This window comes from Lepidochelys kempii, chromosome 5 (assembly GCF_965140285.1).
Source record: "Lepidochelys kempii isolate rLepKem1 chromosome 5, rLepKem1.hap1, whole genome shotgun sequence".
Taxonomy (NCBI): Eukaryota; Metazoa; Chordata; order Testudines; family Cheloniidae; genus Lepidochelys; species Lepidochelys kempii.
Genome location: NC_136384.1, coordinates 52,631,483 through 52,655,645, shown reverse-complemented (window position 1 = coordinate 52,655,645; position 24,163 = coordinate 52,631,483). Strand labels below are relative to the sequence as shown.

Here is a 24,163-nt window from a genome sequence, read left to right as displayed (position 1 = left end):
GAGTAACAACTGAATGTACTAACTGTGGGCCTTATCCCACATCCACTGAAGACAATGAAAGCCTTTCCATTGACTTCAAAGTGAGTTGGGTCAGTTTCTACATTTGACCCTTTCTTCTGCTGAAGGGATGAAATAAACTTACAGAAAAGTAACACGTTTTTATGTTTACTGCTCTGTACCAAGTAATACGCCTGATATGTTCTGCAGATCATGTTTGAAACAAAACAAAGAATGGTAGTATTAATATGTATTTGTTGTAACTAGGCTGACCAGATAGCAAGTGTGAAAAATCGGGAGAGGTGGTGGGGGGGTTATAGGAGCCCATATAAGGAAACGCCCCAGATATCGGGACTGTCCCTATAAAATCGGGACATCTGGTCTCCCTAGTTGTAACAAATATAAATTGGTTCTTCATGGTACTAAAACCTGATCTTAAGCAAATGTTGGACAGGCAGACTGGCATTTTGTGCCAGTTCAGCCCATTTTTAAGCAACCAATTAATTTTGATCAAGTTTTCTTGTTTTAGAACCAGAGCTGTGGAATGTCCTAATTCTTCTAAAATGTTGTTTGTATGACACCCTCAAAATGCTCTGACTGCAACACTGAGACTGACTGTGCAAATCCACATTTTTGTCTTACAGGACGTGATCATCTTCATCTATGAGAGTGTGCTTTGGCTGTCATAGCCTAGAGGACAGCTTTATCATGTGCCCTGCAGCTTATTGCTTACTCCTGCTTATTGTTCAACAAGGATCTTTTTGAAGTGCCTCACTCAGTGAACCACTTGCTCCAGAATGACTTCACCAGCATGTCTGTGTGTTGTTGGGCCTGATGTATCGTCTGACAGCAATGCTCTCGCAACAGGAGTTTAGGACATATCTCCATGAGTGCAAGTAACCCTAAAATAGGTCCATCTTTAACTAGAGTTTGGAAAGAACATATTCTATTGATTAGCTTCTTTTCTCTAAAATTAAAAAGAGGGTTGATTACTAAATCTGGGTTTGCAAAAGATTTGCCAAAATATTCTTTCAGGCTTGACTTTGGCCCAGTAGCAACATGGGTAGCTCACTACCACCTTCCTTCTTGCTGGGAGCAAGAGCAAAATTAAAACTAATTTTGGGTCCTCTAACCCTGGCACTGCCAATTGATAGGATTGTTGACAAGATGAAACCTTAATCTCCTACAGGAGGGAGAAGTGAAAATTATGTCTCGTTTCTAAATACCCCTTGCACTGTTGGGTGGCTTCCAGCCAACATAATTTATATGTATTTTCAGGTATAGAACCACCATGTAGCTGTGACTTCCATGTCTTGTATGGGAGACGGACAGGATTTAGTTGTAAAGAAATTAGCCTAGAATTAAAGCATATAAAACCCATAATCTCTCTTTTAGCTTAAAGCTCAGCAGGTGAAGTATGGGAAAGCCTATGGCCAGATGTCTACAGCTCCACCACCACCTCAACAAAGTAAGTCTCATGTCAAAACATAGAAAAACATTTGAGATGCCACAGTTCCAAAGATCCATTACCATTTCACTGGGGTGGGGGATGATATTAAAATGGTCTTTATGTATGTGGAGAGTATAAACAAAGAGGAGAAGGATTTTTATGATGGCACAAGGGGAATAAAACTAGGAATAACTGAATAAAATTAAGACAAGGAAAATTTAAGATGAGAATCAGCAAAGACTTCTAATTGTGGAATCTATTTATACTGTTGCACATACTTTCTAAGGAACAGATGGGAGCTGTTTTGCCAGGGACACTTAATACAGACTGAATAGACCAACAGAAAATACAGTGTAAGGAAAAATATCACCCTTTGAGGGGATGAGCTAGGAGATATTAATCTTTATTTAACCCTAAGGTTCTGTTACCAGTTCCTCGTTCAGTGTTTGTAAGGTGGTTGTAATGAATTGTTTTTGTAATATGAGAGCAGACTCTCACCACGTTCATTCCCTCACTCCCATGGGAGATTTTTCTATTTTTCTGATTTCCAAGACATCTTTTGACTGGGTCTCAAGAAATAAGCCAGAGAATGGCTAAACAAGCAGTCTGATTATATTTTTTCTTTGATCAAATAAATCATTTGGTGAATACTTTTAGCTACTGTACAACTAAACAGGACAGAATTGCTGAAAGAAAATACCAATAGCCTGAATGAGACAAACAACACTCTTCTAAATATAGACTTTACAGAACTGTTGACTTCTAAGTTCATAGGACTCATTTCCATTGCTTCTCAGTGGTTCTTTTTCATCTGCCATGTCACTGTCTTTCACTTGTACAAAATAGGCAGGAGAGGCTTTGCATTCACAATGGCTATCAAGAGACTTCAGGTGGATCAACATATGGAGAGCATAGGCCAGGACTAGAAGCAGAATCAGTGACATAATCAAGCCCATCAAAATTGCTGGTGAGAAAAAGGATGCACAATCTTTGGCATAAGCAAACTGTCCTCCTTCAATGTTAAAGCCTTGAATCTGTTAAGAGAGTAAAAGGATTTATATTAAAAATCCTCACTTTCCTGGTTAGGGGGCACTTCATGATTTTGTTCCTATTACTATGTAAGAATTTTTAAGCTAATGGTTGTATATAAAAATTTTTTATCTAGCAGCACTGGCTGGATTTGATTCATTCAATTTATTCATGTCAGTGTTTTAGAAACAGCCAGTTATTCTAATCCCCTTGGCTTTGGGGCCCAAATGATTTGCAGTTTGATTTTAAACAAAATCTTTTGAGAGCTAAGTCAAATTTAACTGTAAGCTTGATAACTCTGGTTTGCATTGTTTGGTAGGAGTCTGATTATACAAACATGGACACAGGTATCCAAAAAATGACCAAGAAAACACTTGCCTACATCTAATTATTAGATAGTGGGACCCGATTCAGTCCTTGTGTATGTGGATGCAACTCCACTGAAATAAGCAGTTTTGCATTCATATCTGATCTGAATTTGGCCCACAGACTATAAATTTCACCTGCAAACAAGTGAGAGTTACTTTAACTCTAGGGTGAAGTAAATCTGCTGTGCAGTCATGCATAGAGAAGACAGATGGGATTGGCTGCCTGTCTCAGATTGCTATGGGGTTTTAAAGACCTTCCCCTCTTTTGTAGCTACCCTCATCTTCCCCTTCTTACCCATCCTCTATTTATTTATTTTGCTCCTCCCTAGCTGAAGGGTCCATTCCTGGGTGAGCTTATCCCCTAATTCTGATAAGGAGATGGGGTCAATGACTGTTGTAAAAAATCCTCCTTGAACTGACCTCAGAAACTGACCCAGGTGTGATCTATTCACAGAATGCTGAACTATGGAACACTTAACTTTCTTTCCCAGCTGATTGACAGTCAGCTGGAGCAGCAGGTCCTATGCAAGGACAGTTGGAGACTTGCTGACAGTGCTCAATGAAGGCTCTACTGAAGCTGGTCTTACGAGCCCAATTGCTAAATACACAAAGAACCATTTGTCAACAAAGGTACAGAAATGTAGAGCAGAAGGTGACACTCCTATGTGTTGTGCTGAAGTATATCCCTAAGAAGAAATTAGATACCAAACCAGTGCAGCCCTTCATCTCACTTAACATGAAGTTAAGTATGAGACTTTAGATCTTCTTTTCTGTTCTATTTCTACTCCTTCATCCATCTCTGGAGTATGTCATTGTTTTCTTGGCACCAAAGCCTAGAGGTGCCAGTCAGCACACCTGTGACATTTTCTTGGCTTAACTTCATCTTATTACCTGGAAATCGATAAAAGTGACTTCCCAGAGCCTGGACACATCATTTGCGGAGCTGGGAATCAGGAGTGCATCATACCTCTGCAAGCTGCTCACATGTTCACAGTGATAGGAATAACTTGCTGGAGCATATATTCTGGTTGCATTAAATGTCGCTTGCACAGAATGGTTGTAAAGCAGCTGTATTCTGTATAAACTAAACCAGTTCTGAACAGACAGCTTGTAATAACTGCTTGTCAATAAAAATCTGAAAATAATTTTTTAAAAAAAGAGAGAATTAGTAAAGTTGCAAAAGTGAGGACATATATTGTTGAATCCAGCATGTAGAAAAGCCTTACAGGACTCATTGAAGTCGACAGATCTATGCCAATTTACACTAGAGAAGGATCTGGCTCTTTCTGCCGCTATATGGGAGACCTGAGTCTGGAAAATAATTTTTGATTCCTTGTTGCTGCAGCTGAAGAAAATCATTGGTCATCAGGACTGGTCCCAGGCTGAGACAGGGAGTCACAAAAATCCTGAGCATCTTCTGACTGCCTAATTATGGAACAGCACTAGGGGAATATCATCCATTCTGCTTCCCTCCCTGCTGTTACAGATCATATGCTGCCCAGATAGCTGACTGATGAGAGGCAAACTGACAAAGGAAAACAAAGTAAAAATAGATGGAAGAAATTCCACTGGTTAAAAAACTTAACTCAGCCAAGCAATGAGTAAATTAGAAAACATCATATTGCCACTAGCTTGCGCTCCCGTGTAAATATAGTTTTCCAAATCACATGTAGGTGAGCTCTGAAATAGGGGCCAGGCTCCAGGGAGGTAGCACCGTGGATTAGTGGTTTGGAAGAGGAAATGGGAGCTGGGGATAAGCCAGCTGGATGAAAAGCTCAAGCCCAGGTTGGGCACCAGTAAGTTAACGTGTTTGGTTTTGTTTGAGGGTATTTGAGTTCTGCTGTGTAAACTGGGGAGAAAACTGCTACTCTGAAAGAAGAATAGGATTGAAGAGGAGCCCAGGAGGGGCTGAAGACATTGTATGGATGAGTAGGATTTGCTGAACACTGTCTATTTTGGAGACACCGATACTCTGGAAGGGTTGAGGCTGTAGATGACCTGGCTGGAGGGCTGAGTCACAAGAAGCAGTGGACCATCAGCAGGCCCAGCTAGATGAGGGGAGCCTGCAGTGCAGCAGTAAGGCCACTTATCTTAAAAAAAAAAAAATAGGGGAAAAAAACAAAAAGAAAATTTATTTAAATAGGCAAACTCCATAAAATATAATTGTCTGCTTTATACTTCATTATATAATTAGCAAATCTGACTCACAACCCTTGCTGATACATAATCCTTCTCACAGTTAATTTCCCAGACAGCTTGCATTACAAGTCATTCAGTAGACATTAAGGTTTGATACTCTAATAAGTGTCTTTATCCTTATCTTGTAAACCTACCTAATAACAAGCCCCTTGAGGTTGTCCATGTCACCAAACTTAAGTGAAAGCCTAGATCAAAAAGAAAACAATGTCAAGTTGAAATGCAAATCTAAAGGGAAAAAAAACAAACTGACATTCATCAAAAGATCAAAACATGGTTACAACAGACAGTATTTTGAGGGTTTATTCAAATCCCACTGCAGTCAATGAAAAAACTTCAGGAATGAAATCCTGGTCCCAGTGAAGTAAATGGGGATTTTGCTGTTGCCTTGAGTGGGGTCTGGATTTCACATTAGGAAAGCACTTAACCACATGCTTAACTTTAAGAGTGTAGTTAAATCCTATTGACTTCAACATCAGTGTACCTAGAGCATAGTCAGATGAGATATATGTGTTCCTTCCCAGATCTATATATTTTAGAAGGCATTTATCACCTTGGTATCTCAGATACAAGTATTTCATTAATGCAATAATATAACCCATTCTTTGTCTCATAGACCCTGCTAGAGTATTACAAATCCATATGATGGCTGAGTTCAAAGTGTTGCATTTATACAACATCACTGAATCAGATTAAAGATGTTGATTGTAGCAGAGCTCTATCCAGCTTATTGTCCAGTCAGTGAGGACAGCTGTGGCTTACCACAGTAAGAAGCATTGTTAGGTCAAATTTAAAATAGAGCCTTAAAAGCCGTATGATTATGTAAATATTGCTCCAAGTACCATCTTTCTACTTTCTCACAAGCTAACAGATACAACATTTCATTACTCTGTGGCATACAGATTTTTTATTTAACGATGCCATTTTGCATCTTAGAAACCATTTGTGTAACTGACTTTCATTGTTGACATAACGTTGTGCTTTTCTTTATCTAAGATTAGATATTGTTACCAGGGCTGGCTCCAGGCACCAGCGTTCCATGCAGGTGACTGGGGCGGCAGTGTTTCCGCCGCGGTGGCAATTCGGCAGCGACAGGTTGGGTTTTTTTCCACTGCTTGGGGCGGCAAAAATGGTAGAGCCAGCCCTGATTGTTACACTGTGAATTACCATGCATACACATACATCACTTTAGAACTTAAGGTGGAGGGAAATTAAAAGCATGATTAGTCAGACAATTTAATACTGGCTCAAGACTGGATGGGTTTCAAGTGCAGAACTAATTTCTTCAAAGGTCACTTAACTCACTATCCCAAAATTGGGTCCAGTGAGCAAGGAGGAGGATTTCAGACCCTCACTTGCTTAAATTATAAACAAAATCAGACATAAATTGTGCCAATCTGATTATACCACACAGTTGAACCTCACATTAAATTCAGTGCCTGGGACAGGACTCTGTGCATGCAATAATCTACCTCTGTGTTTGTGTTACACATATAGTAAGTCCAAACACATAAGAGGCCAAATCCTTGGTTATAGGTCCAGATGCTTTGTGCTGATCTAAAGGCAGAGCAGAGGATTCCCTTAACAAAGTAGGGATGTAAGAGCCTTGCTAGAAGTGGGAGGGGATGAGGTGGAATACACAGAATTCTGCTTTATCTGCAGCCTGCAAAATTTAGAGCAGCCCTTAGGCCCAAAATCAGAGGAGCAGAAAGGGAGCTTCCACCCTTCCCCCTGCTCTCCTCAGCAGCAGCAAGTGGAAACAATGCATCTCAGAATCTGGCCCAAGGTTTCTATTTGGCAATTCCTGTGAGGCTAATCCTGGATTCAGGAACCTGATTATCTATTTTCCTATCTGCACAGCATAGATTTCCACACGCAGGGAATTCAGTTAATACTTAAAGGCTGACAGAAGCACACGGACCAAAAAGGCTTTCTGTTAATATATAGCAGGACTCTAGCAGAGATTCCAAGGATTTGGTCAGAAAGTTTACATAATGCTCTGACATACATCTCCTAATGCTGACTAGAATAAAGTGATATTTTTTTCTTGACTTAGACAATAGCCCACACTAACAGGATACACATCTTGTAAAATTTATCTCCTGGCCCTTTCCAGCAGGTTTTTCCATGGGAGCTGAGGCAGAAGGCTCTATATTCTAGTAGCCTATTGTTATTTTGTTTGTTGACCAGTAAATTTTCCCAAATATTTTTATTTTATAACAACAAATGACTTTAAACTGCCCTTACAGTCCAGGTTTGTTGTGAGAATACATACACTAACAACAGTGAAGCACCCAGGCACTAAGGCAAGAGGATCCATGTAACTACCTAAGATTGACAGAAAGTTACAGGATTTTGTTTTGTATTTATCTCCTTATTTACTGTAAAGTGAGACCAGCTATTTTGATTCCATTTGAAAATGCTGAATAGATGAATTATTTTAAATCACTGATTTTTTTCAAACTGTGCATTGCCTTTCAAACCATTTCACATTTGTGCAGTTTTCTACTGGGATACGGAATTTATTGAAATGGTCCATGTACATTAGGAGGTTGCTGGCTCTCCACTGGCAGACAGGCTTATTGTTTTGAAATGTATCACTTTTTTTATTTTGAAAACTAACATTATTTCTTCCTCATTTCTCTCTATTCCTTCCACAACACAGCTCATTCATGAGTCAGACTCCGATTATTTAGAACAGCAACTGGTTTTCAGCACAGTTATCCGTCCTCTACTGTAGCATAGATGGATTTTGCTGTGTTAATTTGGCACTTGTTGAAAAGTTAATTATTTCAGCTACCATGGCCCAGTGGTGAGGGCACTCAGGAAATGTGGGTTCGATTCCTTGTTCTGCCATTGGCCTGCTGGGTGACTCCATGTCACCTCTCTGTGCCTCAGTTTTCCATTTGTAAAATGGGGACAATTATTCTTACCTTCTTTGTAAAGTGCTTTGAGATCTACAGCTGGAAAGTGCTATATAGCAGCTAACTAGTAATATTACTGCTGTGTGGCATTATATAGCCACATACAGCTTTACTTGCCTTTGCTTATTAAAGGTGTGATTCGTCCACCCTTATGCTGAATAGCATCTTACGCAATGGTGCAATCCCGTAGATTTCAATAGGGCCATGTGTGGACTAAGGGACTACTCCATGTGAGTAAATGTCGCAGATTAAGGGTTGAATTATGGCCAGACCTTACATAATCACCCTCTACCACCCTTGCACAGCCAGTATAAAGGCTGCTGAGAATCACAGTCCCTGCACTCAGGGCAGCGCAGAGGCTGCTCTCCACCCTGGCTAGCCACTTTCCAAAAAGGGCATGGGGAGAGCACAGAGCATATGGGGTGAGGGCTCAACCCCCACAAGCAGAGCTGGCCGGCCACACAGGAAAAAGGATGCCAGCCACCCCGTTAAAGGGTTAAAGAAAATTAGTCTTTTCCCTCTGTTACATTGCGGGAATTCTTAGGAGGCATTGTGCCGCTGGAGCATTGTAGCTCCATTCCATATTACAATAGGCTGTGCCCCCAGAATTAACTAGCAACCCCGCCAGTGCCTGACGCCATCACGGAGTAGGATGTAGTCTTACATTGCACTGTCTTCACTGCAGTTGGAATCTCCAACATCCACGGTTGCATGAACGCCAAATGTCTTCTCTGTCAAGTCCAGCTTTGTGTGATTTTTAAATTTAATCATTATTCTCCTGGCCCAGAAAAGAATGCAGGGACTTCCATTAACGGTGACATTCACAGGGCTGTGCGGCAATGTCCTCCAAGAGTCTCTTTCAGATTGTCCTTTTCTGCTCAAGTTGTAACTGACCACCTAATAAACCACATAAAAGATTGTTATTGCAGGAATTACTCTCCACATCACATAATGAACAATAGCATTGGGATAGCACCCAATGGGTCCAGTTCTCAGCTGCAATGAGCTCATGCTCAGTGCTACTCAGCTGGGGAGACAAAGATGGTTCTATACACCATTTCCATCTCCTCCAGTCCTGGTGATGGCAGAGGTCCACACACATACACAAGCATAGCAAGAGAGCTGATGTAACTTACATTGACTGTAACAGCCTCCTAGAGACTGGACGTTCCCACCCCAGCCCCTCCTATCCATCTCCAACCCAGCACAGAACACCCCCTACATGAAGGCGTGTAGCAAAGCTGGCATAGCCAGTTGTACACCGAAAGGGGATTCCCCTACAACAGGAGACTTCCCATGGCAGTTAGGGCAGTTTTAAAGTCCCCTTTGTTCTGCTGGAGCATTGCAAAAGGGATTTAGCTTGGGCCAAGGATCAGGCTCTACATGCTGAAAGTACTGTACAGACATTAGCCAGTTTAGCAAGGGAAGCAAATGAGGCTGCATGTGTGTAATGGAGCAGAATCTGGCCCAATATTGTTTTTAAACAAATGCAAATTTTTAGATAGCATCTACATAGGACCCTGGTCAGAGTTAGGACTCCCTTGTAAAATTATTAGTTTATATGTTTAAAAATAGGGAGTGTTGCATTTTGTCTCAAAGTCAGGACATTGACTACAGGTAGTATAAAGATACGGAACCCTCATGGTCAACTTCCACAGTCAAGCAAAGCTCCCATGGAAATGACTATAAACAAATAAAAATGTCAGTGAGTAAAGATTTCAGTATTTAGCTCTAACTCTTAGACAATGAGAATTTTTTCCAGTGTGCAGACCTGCCATATCTGAATATGATAATATAGCTGTAATCTCCATGGAGCTGCATCTGTGTAACTGAGAATGGAATTTACCCACTAGGTCTTGTTCATATGAGACAAGTATTCTGTGTCCCAATCACACATACCATTTTATCAGACTGGATAGCTACAGTTAAGCAACAAAGTCTTGTCTTGGCTAGTAAATTTAGCATACCAACTCTCCTAGCTTAAGCCTAAAAGACTCCTGTGCTACTTGGTCTGACATATGGCACAACAAGACGGCCTGAGTGTTGTGATTTAAAACAAGAAGATGTTTGCAGAAGACGGGGAGAGAACTTACAAAACAATCACCAACAAATATCATTGATTACTATATTATTATGATAGTATCTTGAGGAAAAGATAAACCTGTCCACCTTCCCTGTTATAGTGCAGAACATTTACATTTACTCATTAGCTTGCTTAGATTAAATTGCAACATTTGCAGAATTCCTGAAATGTAAACCTTATTTTCTTAGTTGTGTATTGGGACAAGTCCTATGGTCCTTACTCAGGCAAAAGGCCCATTGAATTTAATAAACCAACAGTTTTTCCCTCCGTTTGATATTCAGCACCAAGTCATACAGGCAAAATCCTGCATCCCATGCTCAGTGCCTCTACATAGGGGTCAATACGCTGAACTCTCATTAACTTCCAGTGGATGTCGAGGTGACTCAGCACCTGCCAGGAACTAATCAGCAACTAGCAGGATCAAGTCATTATGAGGAATATCTGACTACAGTGTGGGAAATCAGTATTGTACCACAATAATTAGACAAGGTTGATTGTTATCTCATGAAAATAATAATTAAATTTCAACTAATTATGCCATGAAAGAACTTACAATCAGTTTCCTGATACTCCATACCTGTGTAATTGCTACTTGTTTTAAGTTATGTTTTGGCTTCACACCACCCTCATAAAGTCGGTCTGCAGAAGAAAGAGAGTTATGAGTATAAATGGTAAACGAGTGATACGTTAAGAATGCACGATGCTCCATGTTTTCTTCCAAACAAAGATGGACTTTCACCTTTTCGAGGGCTCTATAGATTTATGAAATATATTTCAGTTTGGGGCAAAAAAATACTCATACACTGAGCTCATCTTTGCCCATCACAAATCAATTTTCTAGCAAATTTACCATTGCTGTACATCTTTTTTTTTTTTCCTCTTAGAGACATCTGGCAGCCCTTATTCAGGTAAAATGCCAATGGAAAAGAACTTTAGGGTTTAACCGTGGTGCTATAAATTCATCCACCTTACATCCATTTAAAAGGGGTTCGTTGTTTCTTCATGCTTTGGACCACATTTTCAAAGGAAGGTGCACTCAAGGAGCATGCACAAATGAGCCTGCATGCACAAATGGGGATTTTCAAGCCTGTGTTGGATAAAGATACACATGAACTGTAGACGAGTGAGCAATTACTTGACAGATTTGCACAAATGCAAGGTTTTGTGGGGACAACACAATGATGTTAGTTTGTGTGTACACTCTCATTGTAGCATCCTTTGAATATTTGGCCTGTATGTTTTCAATTAATGCCAAAAATGTAATATTTTATTTCGTTTTTATCAAGTTCACACCCATTGCTCTGGGGAAATCCATACATTTTTTATTTTAACAGGGCTAATTGTTTAACTGGGAATATTTAAGGAGGATTTTACTGTGAAGTGTGCATAATACTCTTATTCCTTGCCAGAGCTCTCAATGACTTCAATGGAAATTGCATGTGGGATTCAAGGGCATACTATGCAGCTCACAGAGACAATATCAGTGCATGCCAATTCATTTAAAAGCCTTACCATTTCTTTGGGGCAGCTCTTGGTCTGAAAATGCATGTGAACTGAAACAGAGGAGACAGAGAAAAATCTTTAGTGTACAATATCTGTATTTAACATTTGAACCAAGTTTCCTGAGGAGAGTTCCACTTTGTAATGTTTCATTCAACAGTTGTGCACTCACATGCAAAACAGCCAAAAGCCAGCATACCCAGGAACGATAGTCATCCCAATATCGGAGGCTCTTTTGATGTAGCGTGAGCTCCTAAACCATCCCATCCCTACTGACAGAACGGAAGCTGTGGCCAAGGAAAGGTTAGGGTTCCCCCCCCACCTCAATCCTCCCCAATGACCATAGCTTTCTGTATCAGCCCACTGGGGATACTGTCAGCTATTTTAATTTAGACCAATCTTCAGATTCCTCCAAATTACAGTGGGGGACTGACTGGTTCACAGCCAGCCCAAGATCAAGGGGGAACAAAGCCAGCACTGTGCATTCCTCAGCATCAGCACATTTAGGAAAATATACAAACCCTAAAATACTTTTTCCTACTTCAGGAAAGAGCAAACATAATCCCCCAGATATACGGCTATACAAAGGAACAATCCTTCATGGTGCCAAACATCCTCCCACTGAAGTCAATAGGCAAGGTTCTTGTTAATAAAGCTCAAGAAAACATTGAGTGAATGCCTGCCTAAAACTATTGTCAGTCTCCTGAAATTTACAACCTGTCATTAGTCTCCTAAAACATTTAGGCCCAGACACTGAGTGGGTTTGATTGGTACAGCTTTATTGCGGTCAGTGAATCTGTGTCAATTTATACCAGCTGATGATTTGTCCTGTAGGATCAAATCTTTTATAGTGGTCAAAGTCCAAGCAAACAGGCTTTGTGCAGGTTTGCTTCATAGCGTATGGAGTGGAATCATCCCTCCCAATCCCATGGACACAAGTGTAGACACTCCTACACTCTCAGTCCTCTGGTAGCCTCCTCAGCAATTGTGCCTCCCTGTGGTGGATTGATTGGTCGATCTGCTTAGATGCTGATCCACTGGCTATGTGCCCATTTCTCCTGAGGCCCACTGCAAAAATATTCCTTTGTGGGTGGAACCAAATGGTGTGATGATCCCCTTGCACTGACTCTCCACAGCCTGTCCTTCTAGTTTCCTGTGACGTGAAACCACCTCAGTTCACTCCACATGTGACTGGGGAGGGGCAGAGCAAAGGAGTTTCTCCTTAGCCACTTCATCTGAGAGCATGTGTCCATGGGTTGTTTTTTTTTTCCTTGTGTTTATTAGATTTAAATCCACCATGCAAGCAAGTTACAAATAAGACATTTCTAAAGGCTAGTTTCTTGAATGTATTAAAATAAGCATGGCAGGCCAGTGTCTTAGCTGCATGATGGCTGGCCATTTGGTGGATCCAGCCCTCTGAGGATTCCTCCTGTGTAAGGGGGGGATCTCTGGGCATAGCAACTGTAGATCATGCCTTACCCCCATTCAGAGCAGGGGTGTTCCCAAGGAAAAGAAGGCATGTCTAGGGTATCCCTATGCCCTGGCGTTCCCTGGCTGCCAGAACAATCACTTGGGGCTAATGGCAGCAAGGCCTAAACTAAAACAAACAATATATTTTAACTTACGCTGAGGGCTACCTCCAGGTCTGGAGGAGCACAAAGGTGTCTTTAAGCCACCTTTGCAACACCTCCCCTCCTGCTCTTGTGCCAAGCCCAGCTCAGGCAGATCAGAGAATCCAGCTACATTCAGTGGTAAAACTTCTAGGGTGCCTAACTATTCACCTCAGTGGAGCCAGAATTTCATCCTTAATGTTTATTAAGGAGGCTTTGTCTTTATACCTGTTCCTCCCCAATACGTGTGTGTATTTTCAGGCATACTCAGTGTAACATGGAATAGAACCATTGTGTTCAGTTCCAAAATCCTCAAACCCGAAGGGAAAACTGAACAAACTAGAGTGGATTCTGTATTCCAGCTTGTCACTTTGACCCTAACTACAAGGACTGGTGAACAGCTTTGCTCCAACCACTGTGCCAACTGCGCTCTGCTGCAATAGGAGGAAGCAAGAAAACAGCAGCCATTCTTCTCAGAAACTGTAATAAACCAAGTACAAAAGCCAGCTAAGCTTCCGCTCCAAGCCTGTGACTCTAATTAGGGCTGGAAGAACCTACTTAAAATCCACCCTAGATAGTTTTAATTAGATACAATGACCCAAATTCTGCTCTTAGTCACACATGTCCAATCCCACTGACTTCAGTAGGGTTGCACACTTTCAAGAAAGAGCACAATTTGGCCCACTATTCTTCACTTGCTATTCTATACTCTAGGTTAATGTTGTTGAGCAGTATTAAACAATGTCCATGTTTCACACCAGAGGTGAGTATATTTCAGTAGTTAGTGAAATTATTCTTGTCTCCTAATTAACCAAAGGTTGGTCAGATCCCTTGAAAGTAATGGGCACCAAGCATGACCCCACTCTGCCCCCTCTTTTGGCATCTTGGTCCACACAGAGGAGCAGGAACAAGCATCTTGCTGTACTCTCCAGAGTGCAGAGACTGCTATTGTGGGAGACTCTTGCAGAGCTACACAAGGATAGGGGACATTTCTTACATTGGCCTACACAAAGGCTGGTGATGGTCTGGCCCTGCTGCATTTATCAGTCCCACACACCAGGCTCCAACTTTTCTAAAAGTTCGGTTTAATGAAAGAAAATAGCCCTAAATCTCACACATTGTTGGTTTGTCATGAGAAGAGACTGGGGTGGGCCAAATCCTAGATTGTTTCCTCTCTTTTTAGTTAGTGGTTACTAAGGTAAAACTACCACTCAAGTCAATAAAGGAGCAGAACATGGACTTGAGGATTTGACATATTTTTCTTTTCTAGTATTCTAACATTGTATCCTGTGGCAAGCAACAGCAATGCAAGAGTTATTGACATTTTTCATGGTAATGTATATAAAAACGAGGGGAGAGGAGAAAGCCCCAAAATAGGCATGCCAAAAACTTAAAGGCAAATGACTTACCATACAGTTATTTTACTGAATATAAAATTTAAAGTTCTAGGCCCAGTATTTCCACTCAGACTAAATGTTCATGTTAGAACACTTTAATGCAAGGTTGCAAAATTCAATTAATTCCCTCACATAGTGGGAGCGGGCTTTTTATGGGCTAGTAAAATATCATCTGCCTCTCCACCACCCGGAAGTCTCCCATCCCAAATGGGGCTAAAATGAAGACTGTGTCAAGTAAAAAATGAATACGTCTCTGAGGAAGACTAACAATATGCAACACCAACCCCCATGTCAGAAAACAGGCAGGATAAGGGACATACTCACATGTGGAGCCATGCATATGTTATGTCCCTAACAGAACGGTCTGAAATTGGACTCCTCAAGGCCCATGATTTCAGGTTGGAAGCTTGTGACAAGTACAATTTAACGCCCATATGTCTCATGCAAAAATGTACCAAAGCTGCTCATGCAGACATGTCAAGATTCTTCTCTCAGCAGAAAGACACTCAAAAATAGATGAATGTGCACAGCCAATGGAACAGTTGTACCCCAGCGAGGAATTCATTGGCAAGAGTGATGTGTGAGACACTGCTGAATACCATTGTCAAGGTTCCTCCCCCACTCTGAACTCTAGGGTACAGATGTGGGGACCTGCATGAAAAACCTCCTAAGCTTATCTTTACCAGCTTAGGTCAAAACTTCCCCAAGGTACAAAATATTCCACCCGTTGTCCTTGGACTGGCCGCTACCACCACCAAACTAATACTGGTTACTGGGGAAGAGCTGTTTGGACGCGTCCTTCCCCCCAAAATACTTCCCAAAACCTTGCACCCCACTTCCTGGATAAGGTTTGGTAAAAATTTGCCTAGGTGACTACAGACCAATTTGCCTAGGTGACTACAGACCCAGACCCTTGGATCTTAACAACAATGAACAATCCTCCCAACACTTGCACCCCCCCTTTCCTGGGAAATGTTGGATAAAAAGCCTCACCAATTTGCATAGGTGACCACAGACCCAAACCCTTGGATCTGAGAACAATGAAAAAGCATTCAGTTTCTTACAAGAAGACTTTTAATAAAAATAGAAGTAAATAGAAATAAAGAAATCCCCCCTGTAAAATCAGGATGGTAGATATCTTACAGGGTAATTAGATTCAAAAACATAGAGAACCCCTCTAGGCAAAACCTTAAGTTACAAAAAAGATACACAGACAGAAATAGTTATTCTATTCAGCACAATCCTTTTCTCAGCCATTTAAAGAAATCATAATCTAACACATACCTAGCTAGATTACTTACTAAAAGTTCTAAGACTCCATTCCTGGTCTACCCCCGGCAAAGAAAACTACAGACAGACACAGACCCTTTGTTTCTCTCCCTCCTCCCAGCTTTTGAAAGTATCTTGTCTCCTCATTGGTCATTTTGGTCAGGTGCCAGCAAGGTTACCTTTAGCTTCTTAACCCTTTACAGGTGAGAGGAGCTTTCCCCTGGCCAGGAGGGATTTCAAAGGGGTTTACCCTTCCCTTTATATTTATGACAACCATACTATGACAAATACCATCAGCCACATGACCATTTCCATTTGGGAGGTAGGTAGCAACGTGGCAGGCATGTCAGTGAAGTGACCTTCAGTATATATTAAGGTGTGTGCATCTTAGGCATTTATAGAGTGCCAGTCACCATAGCAACTAGGAGTCTGAGATTTCTTCATTATCTATTACTTCTCATTACTGCTTACATGCAGGCAAGTGCTATGTAAATTTCTCTCTTTTTCTGAGAAACATACTTGAGAAGATAGTAGTTATGGCAATACCTGCACTTTCAGTTTCCCTTGACCCTGGTCAGTCTGGTTTTAGGCCTGTGTATGGGACAGAAAGTGCACCGGTGACATTGGTTGATGATCTCCTCCCAGCCTGTTTATGCTGATTTTATTAGATCGGTCAGCTGCTTTTGATGCAGTTGATCATGAAGTATCATTGGCATGTGTGAGGTCCCTGCCAGGAGGGGATGGAACTACTTGGATGTGGCATTGCTGCTTCTTATACAGAAGGACCTAGAGGGTAAGTATAGGCAATTATTCCTCCACACCAAGGACTCTCTTGTACAGGACACCACAGGATTCTGCTCTGCTTAGTGTATATGATGAGGCTTCTGGGAGAATTAGTAAATAGACATGGTCTGTGGTGTTTGCAATACGTTGATGATACCCAACTGGGTATCTCCATTATATCACATCCACTAGAACAGAACAACTCTGTGTCTGCAGCAGATTGGGACTTGAATACAGGCTAGCTGGTGTGAGACTCAATCTGGACAAGGCTGACATTCATAGGCTGGAGAGATTATTCAGGTAGAGTTCAAAGTGCTGGTTTTGCCCAACTAAGTCCTGAATGGTTTGGGCCTGAGTTACCTCAGATCTCTCCTCATGCTACACTACTGTGATCAATGGAGGAGGCAGAGTTGAAGCCACCTCAGTGTAAAAGAAAGGGAGCTGCTGGCAGGGCATCCCCGTGGTTTCCGAGAGCCCAGTTTGTTATCCTTCCAAAGCTCATCTTTTTCCATAGACATCTGAGGAGGGAGCAGGGAGGATGCAGGTTGGGAGGGGATGTTGAATGGTTTATAGCAAGATTAAGTTTATGGCAGGATTTGCTCTGACTGTAAATGTAAGGGGATATAAGCAATTCTACTGGTTATTGTAAATAAATATTTCATAAAGGCACTCACAGCTTGGAATGTGCACTATCTGAATGCTGTCTCTGAGTCGGGCAGGTGTGGCTCTCCAAAACCCTACCACCATCAGATCGGCAGCATTCAAATTCAAAGGACAAGTTGGGGAACTCAAAGGAGATCTGCTGGAGCAAGGCTATCCTCATAATATTGATGGGTAGATCTCAATGTGTGGAAGATTTTGGCCATGATGGACCATTTGGAGCACATTTCATGGCTCTTCTGCTGCTTTTTAAACTTGCTGCCAAACTGTAGGTCAGAAATATCATGGGGAAAACGGTGTGCAAACACAAATGAAAATGCCTTTAATCATTCTCAGGGCTCACACTAGACTTGTGCATAACAACATTCTGAGTAATAACATTGTGAATGTAAATATGACAGACAGCAACTAGTTGAGACTATTGCTGCTGGAGCTCTACTAGTGGCTGAAAGGATCACGAGCTAGAAATTAAACTATAAGAAACTCCACAAAGAGTGAATAGACCTGCAACACATTTGGAGCAATTTTTAAAAGTATAATGAAATAACCCCTGAATTTATGGTCACTTTTCCACCTATTTTAAACTAAATACTTCAACTTAAGTATAAAATATAGTTCATGTGTTAAAAACATTGGCCCTTCTTTAGAATTGCAAATCTGAAAATAACTGCTCCATGTCCACATTATATGTCTGTATTGTATGCTAAAATTACCATTCTAAGTTTGTCAGGAGCCCAACTGAAATTGGCTTAGCCCTAATACAAAGCATTGGAATGACTAATCACTATGTAATACCCAACTAAATAAGATTATATGAATAAAGAAGTGCAAATTCCTACTTATCAGACGACATTATCAGTCTATAAGGTAATGAAGTCTTTTTTCCATCTGAAAAAGCTCATGTAAAAGTTTCGGGCCTATTACTGAAAACCTTTAGGTGAGTGGCCCTTATTCACATACGTAAGCCTATTGATTGCAAAAAGAATTAGGAATGATCAAGTGAGGAAGAGTTTGCCATGTGTAGTTTTCATTTCAGCAGATAAGGCAGTTTAAGGGAACTATATTATTAAAACAAAATACAATCTATAGTATTACTACCAAATACTATCACTTGGAAGTGCAGATTATATTGGATAACACAATGTTCAAAATAAAATACACTCCTGTAGTATCTTCATTATTCCTTAAAAACATATCAAAAAGCAGTGCAGCCGACTAATGTTATCCAACTTCAAACTGTCTCACTATTGCTGACCTAGCGCACTAGTTTCAATTATTTACACAATATTTTACTAGAAAATAACATTTCAGCCACAGGTAAATCAAACGTAATGCATAAAAGAAAAAAGTTTGCTAGTGGACCATACAGCCACGGGCCGGATTCTAATCTTAGGGTACAAATACACCACAAGTTAAGATGTGATTGTAGAGTGGTAGACATACCTTTCCTAACTTTAATCCAGCTAGCATGGGTAAAAATAGAAGTGAAGATGGACTTCAACCCAGGCTAGCAACCCAAGTATGTATCAAGGGTCCCTGGCCTACTCATGCCGCAATCACACCTTTGTTTGCAGTGTAGACGTACCTTAGTTACACCAACCACAAGTAACTTGACTGAAGTTAATTAACTTTCACTGGTTGCACACCAGTGTAAGTGAGATCAGAATCAGGCCCAAAATGTAGGTTTCTTTAATGGAACCCTCCTACTGAAAAATATTTTATTAGAGGGTTTTTTTTATTTATCATTAACAAACAAATCCCTACAAAGATAGTTAGTTTTACAGAGGGAAGCAATCATGCCTTTCAAATTATACTGTATTATTTTTGTAGTAATTTCACAGGAGGAAACACCTTTCAGAAACCCACATTTAAATAATTATTTTCTATTTTATTGAAATTTCACAATTAAGGACTTGGTTCTGCAGTTCCAACTCAGGCAGAACTCCCACTGACTTTAATGGTTTACGCCTGAATAAGGACTCTAGGACCAGAACCTAAGAAGTGACAAAAATGTAGAGCTTTGCTTTTTTTAAAAAAAAAGAAACTGAGTTCAGTATTACTCTTGGTGACTTAACACACGAAGGGTATAATTCTGCTTTAGTCAAAGAAAAAACTTACATTAACTTCAGTGGAAACAGGACTGGGCCTTAATTCATTAATTTTTCTTATAAAATTTGTGTGAAAACTCAATTAGTTCCATTCTGTTAGAACATCTTACGGATCAAAGAAAAGTGAAACTGTTAGGGAGGCACTAACTAATTTGGAAATTGCCAGATGAGAACAGAAAATAAACTATTTCAATGAAAACATATTGTAGTATTTATAACTGACTCACAGATCTCTTAATACAAGCTTAAGCAAATCACCACATGCTCTGTTGCCCAAAATATTCAGACTTTATTACCAGCTGTGATCATCAGCATATTTGATCTGAATGTTATTAGTGACAGTGAGACATTATGCAAATAATTAAATTTGGCTATTTTCACTTTTATAATGCTTGGCTTTAGAAAGGACTCTCTCTTTCTTGTCATTTTCTGTGCCCTCTATTTATACTATATAAAAAAAATAGAATGCACTCAAAGACAATGGCAAATACAAATACTTAGGATTAGGAACAATTTTGTCAGTTTAATATTTCTTGAAATGTTGAACCTAGATTTCAATAATATTCACTTTACCCCATAATGGAATATTTTAGCACCCTTGTTTCTTGGCACCTCTGCTGCTATTTTATTTATAATTCTGTTTTAACAACTGGTTTGGAATGAAAAAGTGAGAAAAGCATTACAATGTAACCAAGTATAAGAGAGAGATCACTAGGGCATATGCCCTTTTAGACCATTTTAGGCGTATGTATAAAATAATTTGAAAGAGGTAACATTTCATATCTTAGAGTTGAAAAGGTTCATTTCTGCATGAGTTCTAGATGTTTTAAAACTAAAAATATTCTAATCCTGTGATACCATACTGAACTGTGATCAAATCTAGTTGCATAAGACACAAAGTAAAATTACAAAACTACAACATTTAAAACATACATTCAGCTTCACCAAAGTAGTTTGTTGAAATGTATCAAATTACTGACCTTCCATCCAGTCTTACAAACATTTGGTCCACAGAGACTGAAAATCCTCCACATAAAAAGAGGAGTAAAAAGCTAAAAGTGATGTTTTTTTCCATGGAGAAAGGAATCTACCTCTCCTGACCAAGCACATCTGTTCTAGCAAAGAGATCAGAGCCTGTATTCTCAGATATCATGTGATGGATAGCACCTCCAGCCAATAGGAAGCAACATTTCCTTCTGCATCAGTTGGCATGAACTATGTAAACATAAAAAGCCTTTTCTAAGCTACTCTCCCTGACATACTCTATTATTCATGTTAATGAATGATTAGAAAAGAACTGAGTGCTTGGGTCCTAATGAGCTAGGAAGTGAGCTGTCTTTTAAGAAAATAAATAATATTTAAAAAAAAACAAAAAACCTCAAAGCTCAACAGAGCCAGTCACAGGTTACTCATTGTTCTAGTTGACCTCTCCCTTGAAAATGCCATGAAAACTGTGATTTCAAATAACAATGTGACTTTACTGTCTGTAATCACACTCAGCTGAGAAGGTCACATTTTAATTAATTAAGCCTCATAACACCCTTGAGAAACAGTTAAATATCCCAAATTTACGGATGTAGAAAGTAAGATAAAGAGAGGATAAAGACCTCTTTTTGGGGGAAATGGCATCAATTTGTGGGTGCTCTACTTTCTATTTTACTAGGTTTTATAATCATAATTAATTTTAAAATTTACAGAATTGTCAATTGATATTTAGATGCATTTTGGAGGTTGCCAATTTGAGATGCCTAAGTTCCTTTGGATCCTTGGGAATTTGCCAGGGTTGATAGCAGGACCTGCGGCCTTATCCACGGGGATTCAAACCTTGCCATCTTTTGGAATGATGTGGGGGATGATCTGGTGCAAGCAAAGCAAGTGGTCAATTGGCAACCCACTCTTTTACACACTCTGCGTCCTATGCAACGTCTGCAAAGCAAGGGATAACCCTGTCTCCCTCTACAGTTGCAGGACCAGACAGAGAGGCAACTCAGTAGTCCCTCTCTCAACCTCTTTTACAGGAATTTACGAGTCCCACTTTTGTCTAGCACCCCTCAAATCATAAGGCTGATCCCAATTCTTTATCACTTTCATATTTTTTCCAGTTCTTATTCTCCACAACTGTTGCTCTCTCTCTTTCCATGTTGTTTCTTCCTCCTTGCTCCCCTTCTTCTCTGCTCTCCTCTCTCTCTATTCAATATTCTCTCTCCATTCCCCCATTTCTTCATCTCTGACCCTGGAGCCCCCACCTTTCTCTGTTCTTCTCTCCCCAACCCACCTCCTTGGGACACTCTCTCCTTTCCCCCAGAAATCTTTGCCTTCTTTTCCAGCTTTGAGTTGACCCCCCCCCCCAATCCCTCTCAGCAAAGTGCCTCCACTCTCTTCTCCTCACAGGGCTTCTCCTTTCCCTCCTCAGAGTTTCTTCCTTTTCATCCCAAAGAGGCTACCACTGTTGCTGATGACTGAGGGAAGTCCAGGCTCCCCCTTGCTCAATCCCCCATGCCTCTCTCTTCTCCTACTTAGGGAGCTGATGCCCCTGGGAGGAGGTTAGGTTCCCCCTTCCTCTATCCTTCATGTTCCAGACAGAAACTGCAATCCATCCCTGGGCACAGAGCAAAAGGTAGAGACTCTTTGTGGCCCTCCCCACTTACACACTCACACTGGGGGCCAATCACAAGCCACCTCAGATGAGGCCCAATCTGCTGAATATATATACTATCCCATATTACTTGGCGGCTAATATCGGATATCTGCTGATGTGATCACAGAAGTAAGTCCTACTTGACTGATTAAGGGCTCCAGTCTGATGCATTCTAGATATAAGATTATGCCGGGGGCTTTAGCATCTGCAACCATTAAGCTCAAGGATTTACCGTCTTTAATTATTTTTTCCTAGAGTGATACAAAGAATGTACACTAATCTTAAAATCTCCCACCAGCTTGTGTTCAGTACAGCTACTACTACCAATTAGGGGAACCCCAGATACTTCTTTTGTGAGAATCCCAGCATGGAAAAAAAAAAAAGAGAGAAGGAAGTGCAGATATAAATTAATATGCAAGGCCTGGCTGAAAACAATATATGTTTTCTTTGAAGCACACAGATGTTTGTGGCCCCAAATATAAAAGAAACATTGCAGCAAAGAAATGCAGGGCCAGATTTTGGTTTTAAATTATACTGAGGGAACAAGGAGGGGCCACATATGTATTAAAAATTAATAAGAACAGCCGTTAAAGTTATAGACCTGTCAAACTTTCTAGGACCCATAATCCCTATCTCCTGCCTTCTTTACAAAACTATTTCAAGCAAAAAATAAGACACTGCTAGGTTTCACCCTTGTACCTTTCAGAGATTTCACACACGGACTGCTATTTTCTAACTGCTCTGCAACATATGGCTTGGGAGGGGGAGCTGTGAAAGAAAAATGCTAAACTGAAAACCAGTATGATATAAATCACTAGATTGGGTATCCTATTACAGCAGTTTGTTCTTTTGTATAAAGACAAGACTTTGGAGAAGCATTTGGTGGGAGAATGATTCCTAAACAACAGTAGATAAGCCAGGGCTAAGTCAGTACTCACTGAAACAATAACTTATCTTCTAGCCCTTTTAGTTTCCAAAATGTGAGATTTCCCCCCACCCCCCCGCCAAAAATTACATTTCTAGTCCTTATATTTCCTGAGTCATATGCTGCCAACATTTTAGCTGGACTGCCACAGAAAATGGCCTTCTTAGCATATGATGAACCCTGTGTTACAAGGGTGCATGTGATTGTAGAGAGAGGGCTGCGTATTCATTTGCTTGATAAAAATGCTTTGGCATAACCACAACCAAGAAGAAAGGCAATTCCACCTCATTTATATTAAGCTTCACTTTGTTCCTGAAAAGTATACAGTACTGACTTTTACACTGGCTATACATTTAAGACATACGATGATGATACCTACCTTTAACACTGTGCTGTACTAATCTGAAGTACGGGTCGTGATTAATACCTTCCAAAGCAAATACTGGGCATTTCCTCCTCCTCTGGGAAATTTTTTGATAATATCTGGCATTCAATGCAAATTGCACAATCCACACAAAGAAAAAAGTGCTCTTAGAAGTATTTTTATGAGCTTCAGTAATAAGTAATTTCCGGAAGGGCTGAATGAACAATACCAGAGAGGGCTGAACTCCACTGGAAACACACCATCCCTGACACGTTTGTCCAGCCTGTTCTTAAAAACCTTCAACGATGGGGATTCCGCAACCCTCTTGGGTAGCCTGTTCCAGAGCTTAACTACCCTTATAGTTAGAAAATTTTCCCTAATATCTAACCTAAATCTCCTTTGCTGCAGATTAAGCCCATTATTTCTTGTCCTGCCTTCAGTGGACATGAGAACTATTAATCACCTTCCTCATTATAACAGCCCTTAACATATTCTCCCTATTCATATCAGTCTATTACTGACAAGGCTGCAGACTTTAGAAGTGATTATTTATTACCTGACACACAGCTCAGATGGCACACCAGGGAATAGGTTGCTGGGAGCCAAACAGTTTATAAAACAGGATGCTACAACCAAAGTCGATGACAGACTACTGTAAAAAGGTGCGTGCTCTTAATTTATTTATATTCCATTAATAAGTATTGGGCCAAGGAAGTCTGGTTTTGCTACACATAATGAACCGGCTCCAGAAATGCTACATAAGAGCATGTAAGAACCTGGTCCGAATGTACAGTAGCAAAAATTAATACAAATTCTAGGAAAAGGCTCCTTTTGACCAACCATTCTACGCACATGCTGCCTA

At 40.5% G+C, this 24,163-nt stretch overlaps 1 protein-coding gene across 2 annotated transcripts; it reads right to left on the bottom strand.

Moving 5' to 3' along the window:
- Positions 1-1,706: 1,706 nt before the first annotated feature.
- On the bottom strand, positions 1,707-20,475 carry LOC140912050 (V-type proton ATPase subunit S1-like protein). 2 transcript variants are annotated; one of them, XM_073346208.2, is made up of 7 exons: positions 20,355-20,475; positions 11,560-11,600; positions 10,601-10,686; positions 8,629-8,861; positions 5,178-5,228; positions 3,736-3,979; positions 1,707-2,481 (listed from the first exon to the last, which is right to left on the bottom strand). In XM_073346208.2, exons 1-7 carry the CDS (start codon positions 20,447-20,449, stop codon positions 2,179-2,181), a joined length of 1,053 nt encoding a protein of 350 aa, XP_073202309.1. In that variant the 5' UTR covers positions 20,450-20,475; the 3' UTR covers positions 1,707-2,178. The 2 variants fall into 2 exon arrangements, with proteins under 2 accessions (XP_073202309.1, XP_073202310.1); XM_073346209.2 differs by having other exon boundaries at positions 10,625-10,686.
- Between the last annotated feature and the right edge of the window lie 3,688 nt (positions 20,476-24,163).

Excerpts from the sequence above, each read along its gene's own strand:
- LOC140912050 (XM_073346208.2), bottom strand. The coding sequence starts at position 20,449 with ATGGAAAAAAACATCACTTTTAGCTTTTTACTCCTCTTTTTATGTGGA. Across the intron at positions 10,687-11,559 it reads AGAGCTGCCCCAAAGAAATG|ACCGACTTTATGAGGGTGGT; the intron begins GTAAGGCTTTTA and ends TTTCTTCTGCAG. Across the intron at positions 2,482-3,735 it reads TCACTTTTATCGATTTCCAG|ATTCAAGGCTTTAACATTGA; the intron begins GTAATAAGATGA and ends CTCTCTTAACAG.